Source organism: Schistocerca cancellata, chromosome 2 (genome assembly GCF_023864275.1).
Source record: "Schistocerca cancellata isolate TAMUIC-IGC-003103 chromosome 2, iqSchCanc2.1, whole genome shotgun sequence".
Taxonomy (NCBI): domain Eukaryota; kingdom Metazoa; phylum Arthropoda; class Insecta; order Orthoptera; family Acrididae; genus Schistocerca; species Schistocerca cancellata.
Window position 1 is genome coordinate 89,787,611 of NC_064627.1, and position 16,325 is coordinate 89,803,935.

A 16,325-nucleotide genomic window follows, 5' to 3' on the forward strand; every position below is an offset into this window, starting at 1 on the left:
CACGATTCGAAAAAAGTGGACTCCGTTCTCGCGAAACCCAATTGTCTGAGTTTACGAAACCAGTTTACACTGTAGGGTGTGGAACTATTTCACTGACTCCGTCGTTTGCCACTCATACGACCAGGAGAGTAAAGAGTGATGTCGGAGCTGTGATAGAGCTTACTTTGGTTTAGCCATGACGTATCTGTCATCTAATAAGTATCCGAACGTTCTGTGGGGCAAAGATGCTATACAAACACGTCCACGCCAAAAGGAGATAGAAATATATATTTGTGCGAAAGTTCCACAACACACGTTCTGGAAATGGAGGTAACGAGTTTCATTCCTAAACTGCTCAACCTGGAAATACCTGGGTACACCATAGCTTGCAACATTCGGATAAAATGGCGACATGATTTATAAATGTATTATGCAGCATTGTTTACCACGGAGGTGGGTGCTGAATCTTTTTCTTAAGGAAGAAGACAAAGATATCAGTCTGTTAAAAGGAGAGTTAAACATACTAATGAATTTAGACTCTTACAGTGGTTCAGAAGGGTTCAAATGGCTCTGAGCACTATTGGACTTAACATCGGAGGTCATCAGTTCAATAGAACCTAGAACTACTTGAACCTAACTAACCTAAGGACATCACACACATCCATACCCGAGGCAGGATTCGAACCTGCGACCGTAGCAGGCGCGCGGTTCCGGATTGAAGCGACTAAAACCGCTCGGTCAAGGCGGCCGGTCAAGTTTAATCGTGCCTACCCTGAGACATTCACCGAGGAAACTGATTTCTGCATTACATGTACATTGCTTCTGATGTGTCACTGATCTGTGGAACCTGAGATAAGGAGGAAGAAAATTTTTCTCAGAGGTGCCATGAGCTTGGATTTAAATATAAGTCCTGTAACTTTAGGGCTGAAAGACGTTTGTTGCTTTGCCAATTTTTTTGCTATGACATAAATAAACCATCTTTTGACTGAGAGCGATAACATTTTTAGAAGGTGAAAGCAGTCTATCGTAGCACTGCGCTGGTAGTTACAAACCGTAGGTGATCACGAAGCAGAACGGACCCTTGTCATGTTAAGGAAACTGGTGACGTTGCAGTTGATTTAGGGTGGACAACACTCACCAGCTGTTGTTTCATTTCATACAGGTCTGCATGCGCGTCGTACAAGTGTTGAGGGTGCAGTGTGAGGGCTGCTCAGTGGCACTGTGTTTCAGGACCGCCCGCCATGTCGGCAGTTACGGAGGTTCAGAACACCACAACCGAGGCCCTGGCCGCCCTGCCAGACGGGGGTGAAGGCGCCCTGGTGACGCTGGTGGCGGGCGACACGAGGGTGGCGGCTCACAGGGCCGTGTTGGCAGCCGCGAGCCCCGTGTTCGCAGCGATGTGCGCGCACGACGTGCTGGAGGCCAGCTGCGGCCAGGTGAGCATCGACGACGTGGAGGGCCCGGTGCTGAGGCTCCTGGTGGCCTACACGTATACCCTGCAGGCCCCCCAGCTGCCCGACACGGCCCCCCAGTTGCTGGTGGCGGGCGAGAAGTACGGCTTGTCGGGCCTCAAGGCTGCCTGCGAGCGGCAGCTGATCTCGCAGTTGGCCGTCGAGACCGCAGCGGCGACGGCCGTCACGGCAGTGAGGCACTCGTGCCCGGACGCCACCAGGGCTGCCGTCGCCTTCATAAAGGACCACGCGGGGCTGGGCGGACGCTGTGCTCGAGTACCCGCAAGAAGTCAACCGAGTCATCCGTCTCCTCAGTGAGCCAACAGCAGAAGCCAGGCAAGCACGATTCCCTTTTTGGCAGTGCTAGTGTGAATTTGACGTCGTCCTTGCTTTGTTCGTCATGGGTTTCTTTCCTGCCTAAGTTGCATAGCACCTTAACGTCATCTACTTACTGATCGTCAGTCACGATGCTAAGTCTCTCGCTGTTTACACTTCTACTGCTTCTATCAATTTCGCCTTTCTCTGATTTACTCTGATTCCATATTCTGTATTCATTACACTGTTCATTCCATTCAGCAAACCCTGTAATTCTTCTTCACTGTCACTGAGGGAATCAGTCATCAACAAATCTTATCATTTCATCCTGACTTTTAATTCCACTTCAATCTTTCCATTATTTCCGTCATCGCTTCTTCGGTATATAGATTGAACAGTAGAGGCGAAAGATTACATCTCTGTCTGACCCTTTTTAACCCGAGTGCTTCGTTCTTGGTCTTCCACTCTTACTTTACCTTCTTGCCTCTTGTACATACTGCAAATTACTCGACTTCCTCTGGCTTACTCGTATTTTTCCCAGAATTTCAAACATCTTGCAACATTTGATATTGCGAACGCTTTCGCCAGGACCACAAATCCTATGAACATTACAGAACGTCAATTTTCTTTTCCGTTCTCCTGTGTATTATCCTTCTTAGCAACTGGGATGCTTGAGCTGTTAAGCTGATTGTCCGATAATTCTCACACTTCTCTGCTCTTGCAGTTTTCCAAATCGTGCAGATTATATTTCTCTCAAAGTCAGATTGTATATTGCCAGACTCATACATTCTACACAAGAGTGAGAATAGACCTTTTGCCACCTCCTCCAATGATTTTAGAACTTGTGATTGAATGTTGTCTATACCTTATGCCTTCTTTTCTTCCATTTTCACGAGAACATCTATACTCATCCGTTCACAGTATCTCACTTTCTGCCCTGCCTTTCTATTGATACTGAACCCTACTCCTGTTATCTGCTGCTGTTGCTACTACCCTATTCTCATGTGACCAGCAATCCTTTCCTTTCCTTTCCTTTCCTTTACTTTACTTTTCTTTCCTTTCCGCGTCACTGACACCCACTACAGCTAGATACGTCCTCAGCATTTCCCTTTTCTTATTTTCTAGCTTCCCAACCACATACAAATTCCTAACTTTCCACATCACGACTCGTAGAACGTTATCCTTTTGTTGATTACTCAACTTTTTTCTCATGGTCACCTCCCCCTTGGGCCTCCTCGCCTGGAGGTTTGAATGGGGGATTAGTCTTCCCAGTGGAGAGTCTGTACAGCACAGACTTATTGAATCACATGCCTCATTGACGGACGTTATGTATCTTTAAGCAGTGGTTTACATTTCCTTCTGTATCCTCACGTTGTTGATCATTGCCAATTCTTCCTCATTTAGGACCAGTTTCCGACCTCTGTCGGCCCCTCCGCCCTCTTTGGAAAGGCTGTTGGCTGAAAGAGGGTGACACCTTATGCTGGAAGTCTTCAGACACCAATGCTGATGATTCTTATTCAAAATTTAAGCGACTGTGAAGTTCAAAGCTGGGACTGAGGACTTTCCTGATTACTAAAAAAGACGTTACCCCTAAGTGACTGGCCCCAAAGAGCAGGGTATGACTCCCTGAGATGAGATGTCCAGTAAAGCAGGAGCTATGAGCACTGGGGCTAGTCGTGCACACTGGGGGCAAACAAGAAGAGAATACTCCAGCCAGCACAATAATATTGTTGCACTCAAGCCTGTACCTTACAATCACATTTCCTTCTCGTCTCTGTTCAACTATCGCCCTGAATATTTTCCGTGCATTCCCTTTCACTAAACAGACAGGCAATCTCTCTCCCCCCCCCCCCCCCCCGCCCCCTTTCTTGTTTGAAGTTCCCTGTGGCGTTACGAGGTCGTCCAGGGAATCCTATCAGGTTTTCTGCTACTGGGATATAGCAGATTATATTCGCTGTCCACCTACAGGTATACGACATATCTCCCACAACGTCAGTATTGATATGACTTTTCATCCAGCTATCATTTGTTGCCTCTGTCTCTCGGATACATATGCTCCATACAAGTCTATTTTGTTTGCTTTTCAATTAAAAAAAAACCATATTCAATAGACTACAGGTTACTTCACAAGTTGTAAACGTTGTCCATCAGATAAAATTGCATACACTGCATAACCCATTTTTTTCTTTTAATGGTGGCGTCTACTGCAAACTGCTCAACACGAAAATTGTTGTTTAAGAAACACATCACCACTGCTGTCTTTTCAATGAATCAAACTGTGGAGACATTACATGCATATATACAGTTGTATTTGCTTTACTCACATGCAGATTTTGAATATACTCTTGATAACTTTTATAGCATAGCTCTTGTAATTCTTGTCCATCTTCTTCATTCCCTCAGGCTTCACAATAAACAGCGCCTGCATATCCATGACCATGTAGTTTCAACAGTAAGTTGATCCCCCAACTTATCAGTTTGTTTCTCTCTCTCTCTCTCTCTCTCTCTCTCTCTCTCTCTCTCTCTCTCTCTCTCTCTCTATCTCCCTCCAGTGATATAATTCAGCATCCATATATCAGTTTTCAAATTACCTCACAACCAAAAGTAGCAGCCAGTTGACTTTAACTGCTTCTAAATTCTGTCTGATAGTTGTTCTGTCGGGGCAGCAAAATTGTTGGCCCTTATATTTGGGATTTGGTTTATGCTTCATTGTGAACAATTTGTTGTTTTGCATCTTAAGCTACGCCAATGGGGAATATGGCAGAAGTAGTGCAGAAAAAGACCAGTTAATTAGTGGCACAGTCACATTAAGTGACGGGCTGGTGTTGTTGGCACTGTGTGAACACGCCCACCCACACAGTGTTTCTCTGTGCAGCTCGACGACCGCCACAACTCTGACCGTCAACCCCACAGCGGCCACAGCCGGACTCCTGCTGCAGCTGCGCCTCACACGTCTGCCCGACACACCCCTCCACCTGATGACGCAGCCACCTCTCGCTTCCGGTGAGTTGTGTTACCACACGTGCCCAAGTCTTACCCTCGCAGTACTGCTTATTTTGGCAGTAACCAGCCGATATAGTAAATAAAATAAAATACAGATTCCATCAGTTTTTGGATGGAGGTTACAGTTGTCATTAAACATTACTCCTTTCTCATTTTTTTGGCTATGATATTTTGAAGATTGAGCACATATGCAGAAGATTTCTCGTTCTCTGTATTTGCAGTGAGAATTACGTTCAGTTCAGAGTCACTCAACTGTAGTTGCGTAGGAAGTGTCCCATACAAATCATACCCATTTCCAAAGATTCTTTATATATTGATGTGTTGAATCTAGATTTTGTTTTTAGTGATGATATTGTGTCTTACAAATTGATTCTGAACGAAATGGGTGTGGAAACGGGATTTTTCACACAATTCCACTCAACAAAACCTATGTGAATGGTTGTAGATATAAGTTATTGAAGACACTGAGGAAGAGATGGCGAAAATAAGGTAAACAGAAATAGAAGTAATAATGACAAAAAGTTAATATTTAGTACAGTAATGAGGATACAGCTTGTTTTGGGTATATCTTAAAATGTAATTCGAATATTCCTTAAATGGTTCCCTGGTCAGTTACATCTGTAGTGACTATTGGAAATCTGTGCAGATTTGCTGCTTATTGCAGGCAGTCTCCTTGAGCAGTCGGCTGCCTGAGTACACATCCACTTCTGACTCTGTGTCTCATCGACACTTGCACTAGAGTTTATCCCGGGGGACTTGTGGGAAGAGCAGCAAAAGGGAAATCGAATCGGTGGATGTTACCCTACTGCAGAGGATGTACATGAGAACCTCTGGCGGTAGTATTAGTAAATCATGGGTAAAAAACATCATCCACAATGGTAATTCCATCTACGGCAGCAAACGCACTCAGCTGGTCTAATGGTTGAGGCATCTGCTCTCGAGAAGTGAGAAATGCAGTGGGTGTGGCTGAGTGGAGATGCGTACAGCACTGTATGGCTCATCACTCTTAAACAAACTGATGGATGATGGAGGTCACAAGGTGTCATGAGTAGTGGGTTTGGTTCACCGAGGAGAAGTTTTGCATAATTCCATGGCATAGTTAACTTTTATTTTTAGAAAACAGCAACCGACGTGGGCAAAGATAGTTGGTCCTACTGAAATATATATATATATATATATATAAAAAAAAAACCAACAGCAGAGTTTCCACAATGATGGTGCTGCCACTAGAGCGGAGTTACTAAATACAATTTTCCTTAATTCCTTCACGAAAAAAGGCAAAGTAACTATTCAAGAATTCAAAACCAGAACAGCTGTTAGCATGAGTGACATAAAAGTACATATTTTACGTGTTGTGAAGCAACTCAAATCACTTAAGAAAGGCGAGTCTTCTGGTCCAGATGGAGTACGAATCAGGTTCCTTTCAGAGTATGCAGACACAATAGTGCCTTTCTTAGCAATCATATACAACCGTTCACTTGACGAAAGGTCTGTTCCTAAAGACTGGAAAGTAGCACAGGTCACACCAATACTCAAGCATGGAAATAGGAGTAACCTATTGAATTACAGACACATATTACTGACCTCAATTTGCAGTAGGATTTTGGAGAATATACTGTACTCGAACATTATGACTCACCTTGAAGAAAATGACTTATTGATACATAACCAACACTGATTCACAAAATATCGTTCTTGTGCAACACAGCTAGCTATTTATTCCCATGAAGTAATGAGTGCTGTCGACGAGGGATCTAAGATCGATTCCATATTCCTAGATTTCCAGAAGGGTTTTGATACCATTCCTAACAAGAGACTATTACATGGTATATATGGCCCGGGAGATCTGGGAAAGTCCCAGGAATTTTTTCATCTGTGAGAAAACCGGGAAAAACGGGAATTTTCTAGAATCCCGGGAGTTTTTCATTGATTTAGTTTTCAGTCAATTTTTTGTCATTTTGACTGGTAATAACCGATACTCTAACAAAGGACATTACTGTATCCCGCTACTGCAGAATAATACTGCAGCAACAAAATATGAACGAGGGAATGAAATTTAAATTGCAAAGGAAATGCTTCATATATAAACAAAAAACACACAGCGCTCATACAAGCGACTGCCAACAGCAAAATGTGTGAAAGGCTGTAAGAAGGCAATGCAGTACTTCGTTACAACAAATTACCACCGATGAGCGTGATGTCACAACTGTTTACATTGGATTCATTTAAGCAGTTACGAGCGGAATCATGCGCATGCGCAGTTGAGTCGTGTCTGAGTAGTACCTTCTCTCGCTTCTGGAAACAGAACTGTCGCTTCATTCTGTACGCAGCAAATCGGAGTATCTGAACCAGGCGGCAATTTCGGTGGCGAGGGGGGAAAATTCGTATTGTTGAGGAAAAATAACCTTGTTTCACAAAGCACCTAGCATCTAGAGCACATTGGTCTATCGATTATTCAAAAGAGTTTGAAGCTCATCCCTTTTGCTTTTTGAACATTCTTGATCACATTCTAAGTTGATCTCTGAATGAATCATAAGTTGATTCTTGAATGCGTGCATAGTGTACGTGATGTACCTGCCAGGGGATTCCTCGTCGCACCTGGAAATAAACTTTCCTGCAGACCAAAGGGGACGGGGCTACACGAGCTGAGTGGAATAAAGCCGCACGGGTGAATGTAGTGTGTGTATGTGACTGACTGGTATGCAGATGATGAGCGAATAGCTACGTCCATAGATTCAGACTACCAGAGTGGAAATGAACGACCAACAGGAATAACAGATACGAAATATTAACGTATTATCTTGTCGCTGTATCAAAGAAAATGAAAGTTCGACAAAGTTTTTGACCAGCTAGCTTCACTAGAGAGGGCAAGTTGCACACTTCCTGGTTAGCAGCCGCTTAAGTTCCATTCTGGGCGTAGCGCGGAAAACGCGTTGTACGAACACGTAATAACGCCTAACCGGAGAATAATCGCTGAATAATTACTAAACCGGTGATTCTGGCAGAGTTAGTAGAGTTAACTGGAGAATGAGCCTTGACAATGATAGGAAAAGTTACAGAATTAGGGATGAGAAGATTTTGTTAGAACGAGGAAGGAGAAGAAACGGGGCAGTTCCAAATTTATACAAAAATTTCGTACTACTACTTTTCTACTTTTCGAGCTCATGCTTAAGAAACTGGAGCTTATGAATGAAACATGAAACTATTTCCTAACATAAAGCCTTTTGCTTGTAGTAGGCCAAACAGGCATTTCATATTATTACTTGGCAGAGTTATATTCTGCCGTATTATAAAAATGACCATTATTACCAAAACAATCTCGCTTGTTTGGTGTGTTACAGCTGCTGCAATATTAGAAAGTCCTATTTTCTTTCGTCCTCCAAACAGTGACTATAGACGTAATGAGATCAAGAAACCTCACCAGTCCTTGGTACTATTTGTATTAAAAGCTTTTCGAGTACTAGACGACGACATTTCGATTTTTCATGTAGCAAAACATTTGACGAATTTTCATGAGGTAACAGATTCTTTCGCAGAAAGGAAAGCACGGCATGTAAAGCTAGAGCAAGATTAGTGAGAAAAGAACGCAAGGATTGAAGAAATATGTAGTGTCTTGCTTGTCTCATCTGGTTTTGTGTATCCTATACTTCATTTTATGACACCGAACAGAAAGTTATTAGCTATTAGGCAATAAAGAATCCAAATTTTCTGAAGAGTTCTTCTTCCGGTTACAAATAATTCCATCCAGTATTAATTGCGAGGTTCTTTTGTTTAAAAAACAAAGGACATTTTAATTTCCGCTGTCCTGAATGTAGTTCGATGGCATCCGTTACAAAATACAAAATACACATTTGAGTTCCAGAGTGCGAAGTGCAGTGACGTGCAGTGCAGTAAGAGAAAGCTGTGTTAAAAGGCGTGGCACCGCACTTCGGCACACTTAAGACCAAATAACGCGTCTAAAATTTCTTCGAAGTTATATGTTTTATGCATAGGACTCTTCAGGAAGAAGTGCTATACAAAATGAACATTTTTTGAAAAGTTTTTCTTGACGCCCTATCTCAAGCGCTCGAGGGAGGGGTGGAGCGGGGGGGGGGGGGGGGGGCGCCACCATCTAACCGTCTAGTATTGCCCCGGTACGAAAGGGAGCTCCACGTGATCTGTGTTCACATTTAGTGACTTTGCTGTTTCCTCTTCGTTCACTGTTCTCATGTCAAATGAAAAAGGGTGGTTTCTGTGGCTGGGAGATATCAAGCGAATTAATATACATTCACACAATTATGGAAGACTAAAATATGTCATTAGTTCCAGATGTTAATACAATTTCCACCTATCTGACAGTCAAGCATTAATTATCTTGCAGAACAATGAAGTTACTTTTGTCGCTTTGCTGAAGTAATTTGGCTTTTATTGATCTTTTCCGCTGAGGCAGCCAGTTTGTTTGAAACAAAGTCTTCAATTCCACACTATTGGCTAGTTTCAACTGTTCGCTGCATTTCAAGGGCACGTTTTCATCTTCTACAGGGTGTATACGACCCGGGACAACCGGGAGATCTGGGAAAAACCCGGGAACTTTTTCATCCGGGAGAAAACCAGGAAAAACCCGGGAATTTTTTAGAATTCTGGGAATTTTTCATTGTTTTAGTTTTCAGTTAAATTATTGTAATTCTGACTGGGAAGAACCGTTACTCAAACAAATGATATTACTGTATCCCGCAACTGCATAATAATATTGCAACAATGAAACTTAACGAGAGAAAAAACCAAAATAACTTAAAATGCAAACGAAATGCGCCATATACGACGACGACACAGAGTCCTCATGCAAGCGTCTGCCAACAGCAAAATGTGTCAAAGGCTTTAGGAAGACTGTGCAATACTTCATAACAACAAATTCCTTCCGATGACCGTGAAGTCACAACTGTTTACATTACATTCGTGTTAGCAGTTACGAGCGAGCTCATGCGCATGCGCAGTTGAGTCGCGTTTGAGAAGCAGATTCTCCCGCTTCCGGCTACAGGAATGTGGCTCTTCGCTGTGCAAGCAGTCGCAGCAAGCAGCTAGATAGGTACCAGGAAAAGGGGGCGCCAAATTCATATTCTCAAGGACAAAAAACTTGTTTCACAAAGTGCCTAGCATCCAGTGCACGTTAATCTATCGATCATTTATGTGATTTTGAAACGCATTCTTCTTGGTTTCTGAACACATTTTAAGTTCATTTCTGAATGAATCGTAAGTTGATTTTTGAATACGTGCTTAGTGTACGTGATGTCTCTGCCAGGAGAATCCTCATCGCATCTAGAAAATAAACTTTCTGCAGACAAAAGGGGATGGGGCGGAGTAAAGCCGAACGGATGAATGCCAGTCGCTGCCTGATTATGTGGTTGATTGGGTTTTCGAATGATCAGCTTTGTTATAATTCGTAGCGAAATCCATAGATTGAGTCTACCAGAATGGAAATAAACGACTGCAGGAATAACAAGTGGGTAAGATTACGTATTATCTTCTCGTTGTCATCCAAGAAAATGAAATTTTGACAGGAACTTTCTGCCCAGATTGCTACACTAGTAAGGACCAGTTGTACAGTCGCCGGCTAGCAGCTGCTTAAGTTCTGATTCGGAAGTAACGCAGAAAACGTTTTGTACGAATTTGTAACAACGCCTAATGGCAGAACAATCGCGGGGTAACTAAACCGGTGATTCAGGCAGGGTTACTGAAGTTAATCGGCCAACAAATTTTGACAGTGGCAGGAATGTCCACAGAATTGGTGATGAGAAGATTGTTAGAACGAGGAAGCAGAATAAAGGGGGACATCACACAAATTATGGAACAACGAGACTATTCCAAATTTATATAAGAATTTCGGAATACTACTTTCCGATCTCATGCTTGTGAAACTGGTGCGTATGAATGAAGTGTGAAACTATTTCCTAACATAAAGCTTTTTGCTTGTTGTAGGCCTAATAGACATTTGATATTGGTACTTAGTGAATTATATTCTGTCGTGTTTTAAAAATGACCATTTGTGCCAAAACAGTCTCGCTAATTTGGTGTGTGTGTTACAAAATTTGCTACAATATTAGAAAGGCCTGACGTAATCAGATCCAGAAACCACACCAGTCTTGGGTATTATTTGTATTAACAGCTTTTTCAGTATTAGATAACGAAATTTCGATTTTTCATGCAGCAAAAAGTTTGACGAACTTTGGTGAGGTAATAGATTCTTGTGCAGAAAGCAAAGCACGCCATTTAAAGCTGTAGCAAGATTAGACAGAAAAAATGTTAGGAGGTAAGTATTGAAATGTGTACTTTCTTGCTTGTCTCTTGTCTATATTGATTTTATGCATCCTATATTTTACTTTTGTCACACAAAACAGGAAGTTGTTAGCTATTAGGCAATAAAGAGTCCAAATTTTCTGAGGAGTTCTTGTTCTCCCGATCACAAATAATCCCATCCGCTATTAATGGCGAGTTTTTTAAAAAATAAAGAGGGGCAGGCTGTCAAACTGGCTGACTGGGAGCAGGAGAGGCACCATAGGACATTTCTATTTCCACAGTCCTGAATATAGTTTAATGTCATCGCTTACAAAATATACACGTTTCAAATCCACAGAGCGAAATACAGTGACGTGCGATAGGAGAACGCTGTACGAAGAGGCGTGGCACTGCACTTAGGCACACTTAAGGCCAAATAACATGTCTTATATTTTCTCGAACACGTATGTTTTTGTTTCAAATTTTTCAGAATGATGTGTTTCACAAGATGCACATAGGGTACTTTTGAAAATTCGATTTTTTTTTGTGTTGACGCGATTCGCAAATATCGTAGATCCGAGGCTGATGCGCAGAGAAGTCTGAACTACAGTGGGCATTCTCCACGTGGCCCGTGTTAACGTTCAGTGGTTTTGCTGTTTCTCCTTCGTTTACTCTCGCGTCACATGAAAGCAAAACGGATATCTTTGGCCGGGAGGTATCAAGTGAATTAAAATACATTCTCATAATTACCAAAGGCTGATATACGCTATTAGTTTCAGACTTTATTTTGTTTCCACCTTTCTGACAGTCAAGCACCAATCGCCTTGCAGAACAATGAAGTTATTTTTGTCTGTTTGCTAAAGAAATTTGGCTTTCATTAACCTTTTCCGCAGAGGCATCCAATGTATTTGAAACGAAATGTTTAATTCCACAGTACTGGCTAGTTTCAACAGGTCGCTGCATTTCAAGTGCAAGTTTTCATCTCCTAGCACGTATGGCATTATGCCATAATAATGAACCAAACATGAGATAATACAGCACTGGTACTCCAAGAAAATTTACTTCTGAATCTGGACTTACGAATGTGCGCTTTAAGCTGCAGTTTAAATGTGCACATTTTAGTATGGTTCACGAAATTCTGATCTCTTGGAGTACCCTGTGACGTCTTACTGCTTTTACAACGTAATGTAAGATCTTTTAATGTTTTACATGTACGTACATACGGGCTTCCTACGTCATGTTAGCTGCGCAAGATCGGGGCGCCTCTTACCTGGCGCTCTCCGGCAGCTGCTGGAACGAACCTGTTTCCAGCAGGTCGTGGAAAAATACTGCGAATGTTGGTTTGAAAAGCGTTACTTTCAAAGTAAATATCTTTTAACGTAAGTTGGACTATGCACGAGGATGTACCATGAAATTCTTAAATCACAGTGTTTGACTCCATTTAAAAATCAACTCTTTGATAAGCCATGTAGAAGAATTTCGAACCCTGGAGAACATTTATGTCATTATTGAAAATTTTACTGCCACATTTGTGTGATGTATCTTAAAGTGTAACGCGCGCAAAAAATAAACATTATATCGAAAGACTAGCTTCTCTTGCAGCTTATTAACCCTTGTGACCAATATTATATGTGGAAGCTTTGCTTTTCTTGTAGCAACACTATGTGTATTAATGTAAGCCATTAACTCGTGTGTTACCGCTGCTTAACAGGGATGTTGCTATTGGCTGACTACATCACGCGTCCTATGCTCTGAATACTCGCTGTCATAAGCTGGCGAGATCACGTGACATGAGCTGTGACTGGCTTACAAAAGCGCATCGCAATCTTGATATCAGTGATTCGGAAAGTAACATGTGGTGTTTGGTGGAATTCCAATGTGTGCTGTTGTAATACGAAAATACGCAACGTACATGTTGCTGCACATCAAAGATATTTCCAAAACGTGTCTTTTTCCCTGAGTTTCGTTTTCTAAAGTGCCAGGAAATTCTATGCCCATGTCCAAAACCATAACCATTCAAAGGATTGATAAGTTTTGCACTTCCGAGGGAAAGTATACTGTCCCTTAAGACGGAAAAAGTGTTTTCACGCGGTAGAAAGTGTATTTTTAAGCGGAAAATCCGGGAATTTTTTCCTTGTCCACGTATACATCCAGTATTAATCAAATTTAATACATATGAAGTATCGTCTCTATTGTGAGACTGGATTCTTGATTTCCTCGCAGAGATGTCACAGTTCATACTGATAGACGGCAAATCATCGAGTAGAATAGAAGTCATATACGGCGTTCCGCGAGGTAGTGTCATAGGCCCTCTGCTGTTCCTGATTTACATAAATGATCTAGGTGATAATCTGAGCTGCCCCCTTAGATTGTTTGCAGATGATGCTGTAATTTACCGTCTAGTAAAATCATCAGACGATCAACTCCAATTACAAAATGATCTAGAGAGAATTTCTTTACGATGCGGGAAGTGGCAATTGGCACCAAACAAAGAAAAGTGCGAGGTCATCGACATGGGTACTACGAGAAATCCGCAAAATTTTTGGTATACGATAAATCGGAAAAATTTAAGGGCTGTCAATTCGACTAAATACCTAGGAATTACAATTACGAGCAACTTAAATTGGAATGACCACATAGATAATATTGTGGGAAAGGCGAAACAAAGACTGCGCTTTGTTGGCAGAAACTTAGAAGATGGGACAAACCTACCAAAGAGAGTCTACATTACACTTGTACGTCCTCTGCTGGAATATTGCTGCGCGGTGTGGGATCCTTACCAGGTACGATTGGCGGAGGACAGCGAAAAAGTGCAAAGAAGGGCAGTTCGTTTCGTGTTATCGCGCAATATGGATGAGAGTGTCACTGATACGATACGCGAGTTGGTGTGGCAGTCACTGAAACAGACGGTTTTCTTTGCGACGAGATCTGTTTACGAAATTTCAATTGCCAGCTTTCTTTTCCGATGGAAAATATTTTGTTGACATCCACCTATGTAGGGCGAAATGATCAACATAATAAGAGAAATCAGAGCTCCAATGGAAAGATTGAGGTGTTCCTCTTTCCTAAGCGCCATTTGAGAGTGGAATGGTAGAGAAATATTATGAAACAGGTTCATTGAACCCTCTGCCAGGCACTTCAGTGTGAATTGCAGAGTAACCATGTAGATGTAGATGTTGATTCCCTCCTGTATAGAGAGTCAAGTACTTCCTGCTTTGATTGACCAAGATAATCAGCTGCAGATATCGACTTTGGAATCCACTGAACATTTAAAACCCTCCTGCACCTCAGGCAGGCAACAGAAGCACACCCATGTCGACTGGCAGTCATGGAAGAGACAGAGAATTAGTGTTGAAACTATATCAGGAGCAGGCAACAAATAGAATTTTTTCAATTTTCATGCATACAAATCACGCTGGTAATAACGCGTAATTTGGCGCAGGAAGTACATATTTACAAGCAAAGCAAATTTTAAAAATGCTCAATATAAGATGACACACACCTAAATGTGCTACATGCACACTGAAAACATCTTCGATAGTGTCGAATTGTATACTTGGTATCCAGGATAATAGTATTAATTAGGCAGCACTTGCTGATATTAAAATCAGTATGCTCCGTAGAGAACGTGAAACAAAGGAGAAAACAATAGAACGCCAGGATGAGATGCAAGACTTGGAAAGGTAGGAAGTGGGGACATGTTTGGGATGCAAACACAACAGGTTATGTTACAATGAAAAAAGTGAGAAATTTAGTGTTAGAGAAGGAAGCAATGGACTTACACCACACACAATAACAAACTAGGACAATGACAAACAAAGAATAAAGTTTTGGGGGATGAATCGGTAGCTTTCAGAGAAGGTAGAAAAAGGTCAAATAGGTAAAAACAGGGCCAAATAGAAATCCTGGGTTAATGCAGGAGATACTGAGTTCAACTGTTAAAAGAAGAAACTATAAAAATTCAGCAAATAAAGCAGGCAAAAGGAAATATGAATGTTTAACAAATTATTGACAAGAAGTGGAAAATGGCTAAGGAGGACTGTGTGTGTGTGTGTGTGTGTGTGTGTGTGTGTGTCAGGGAGAGTTGACCTGGTGCCCTTGTTGTATTTGAAATATGTCGACCAACTTATTGTGTACGAAGCAGTGACTTTTATATTTTTTGTCGGTATGTCAGAAAATTTCCGTGTTACTGGTCTGAATGACTTAGCTGTCTGGTGAGGAAATTGTATTTCAGTACTTGCAGATGCGTTTAGTTTCCAGTGTTTTCTTCCTAAGTGAGAGAAGGAATTGGTACCCAGAGAAGGTAGTTTCAGGGGTGTATTTGAATGTAGATGAAGGATTGGGTAGCAACTGCATGCCGAGGTGAAAGGAGGCGGATCTGTGGAGTGAATTATGAGGAAATGTGCCAAATGAATTTGTTAGGAGATGGAGTGCACCTATTTTTAATGGCAGATGGCTGAAGTTTTTGATTATGGGCTAGTGCTGTGGATCTGTCTGTAATACGCTGGTTAACCCGTATCGCAGAAGCGAGATTTCTAGATTTGTGACTTGTCGCTCGGAAGAAGTGTATTCAGAATTGTTGGCAGTTTTGCGGCTGTGACAGTTTCTTTCATTTGGTGTGTGTGTCTCGATAGTAGGGAGTAAGTGTGTAGATGTTTTGTGCAGGAGGCTTTCTGATGCAGAGCGAGGCAGGAGGCTGATACAGGCGGCTGGGGATGGGGAGGTGGAGGAGGTGCGGGCGTTGCTCGCGGCTGGGGCGGACGTGGGGGCGAGAAGCGGGGGCGGGCGGACCCCCCTGCACTCGGCTGCACTGAACGGCCACGCGGCTGTGGTGCGGCTGCTGCTCTCTGCGGCGTCCGACCCCAGCGCCAGGACTCACTGGGTGCGGACGCCGCTGCACGGTGCGGCATGCTATGGCCACGAAGAAGTGGCGGCTGCGTTGCTGCAGGCCGGAGCCGACAAGGGGGCGAGGGCCGATAATGGGCAGACCCCCCTGGACATCGCCAGGCGGTACAACCATCACCAGCTCGTCCAGATGCTAACAGAGCGTTAATACGTGCCAGTAGGGGAAATGACATCATGTACTTCATTCTACATGATATTAAAATAAAAAAATTGAAGAATTAACACTTTCTCTATTCATTTCTACCTTTTGCAGTCAACACAATTTCTCCAGTAACACCAAAACTACTGCAACAACAGGAGATATCTGTAAACCAGCGTGACAAACCTTCCTATGGAGAATTCACTCTGTAAATCATTTCACAAGCAATTTCTGCAAAAGCTCAGCAACAATTGACAATCACCCAATCATTAATAAACTCC

At 42.4% G+C, this 16,325-nt stretch overlaps 1 protein-coding gene across 1 annotated transcript; it reads left to right on the plus strand.

Moving 5' to 3' along the window:
* The first annotated feature begins 1,220 nt into the window (after window positions 1–1,220).
* On the plus strand, window positions 1,221–16,053 carry LOC126151124 (ankyrin-1-like). Its single transcript, XM_049915921.1, has 3 exons — window positions 1,221–1,744; window positions 4,621–4,748; window positions 15,683–16,053. Exons 1-3 carry the CDS (start codon window positions 1,221–1,223, stop codon window positions 16,051–16,053), a joined length of 1,023 nt encoding a protein of 340 aa, XP_049771878.1.
* Window positions 16,054–16,325: the final 272 nt, after the last annotated feature.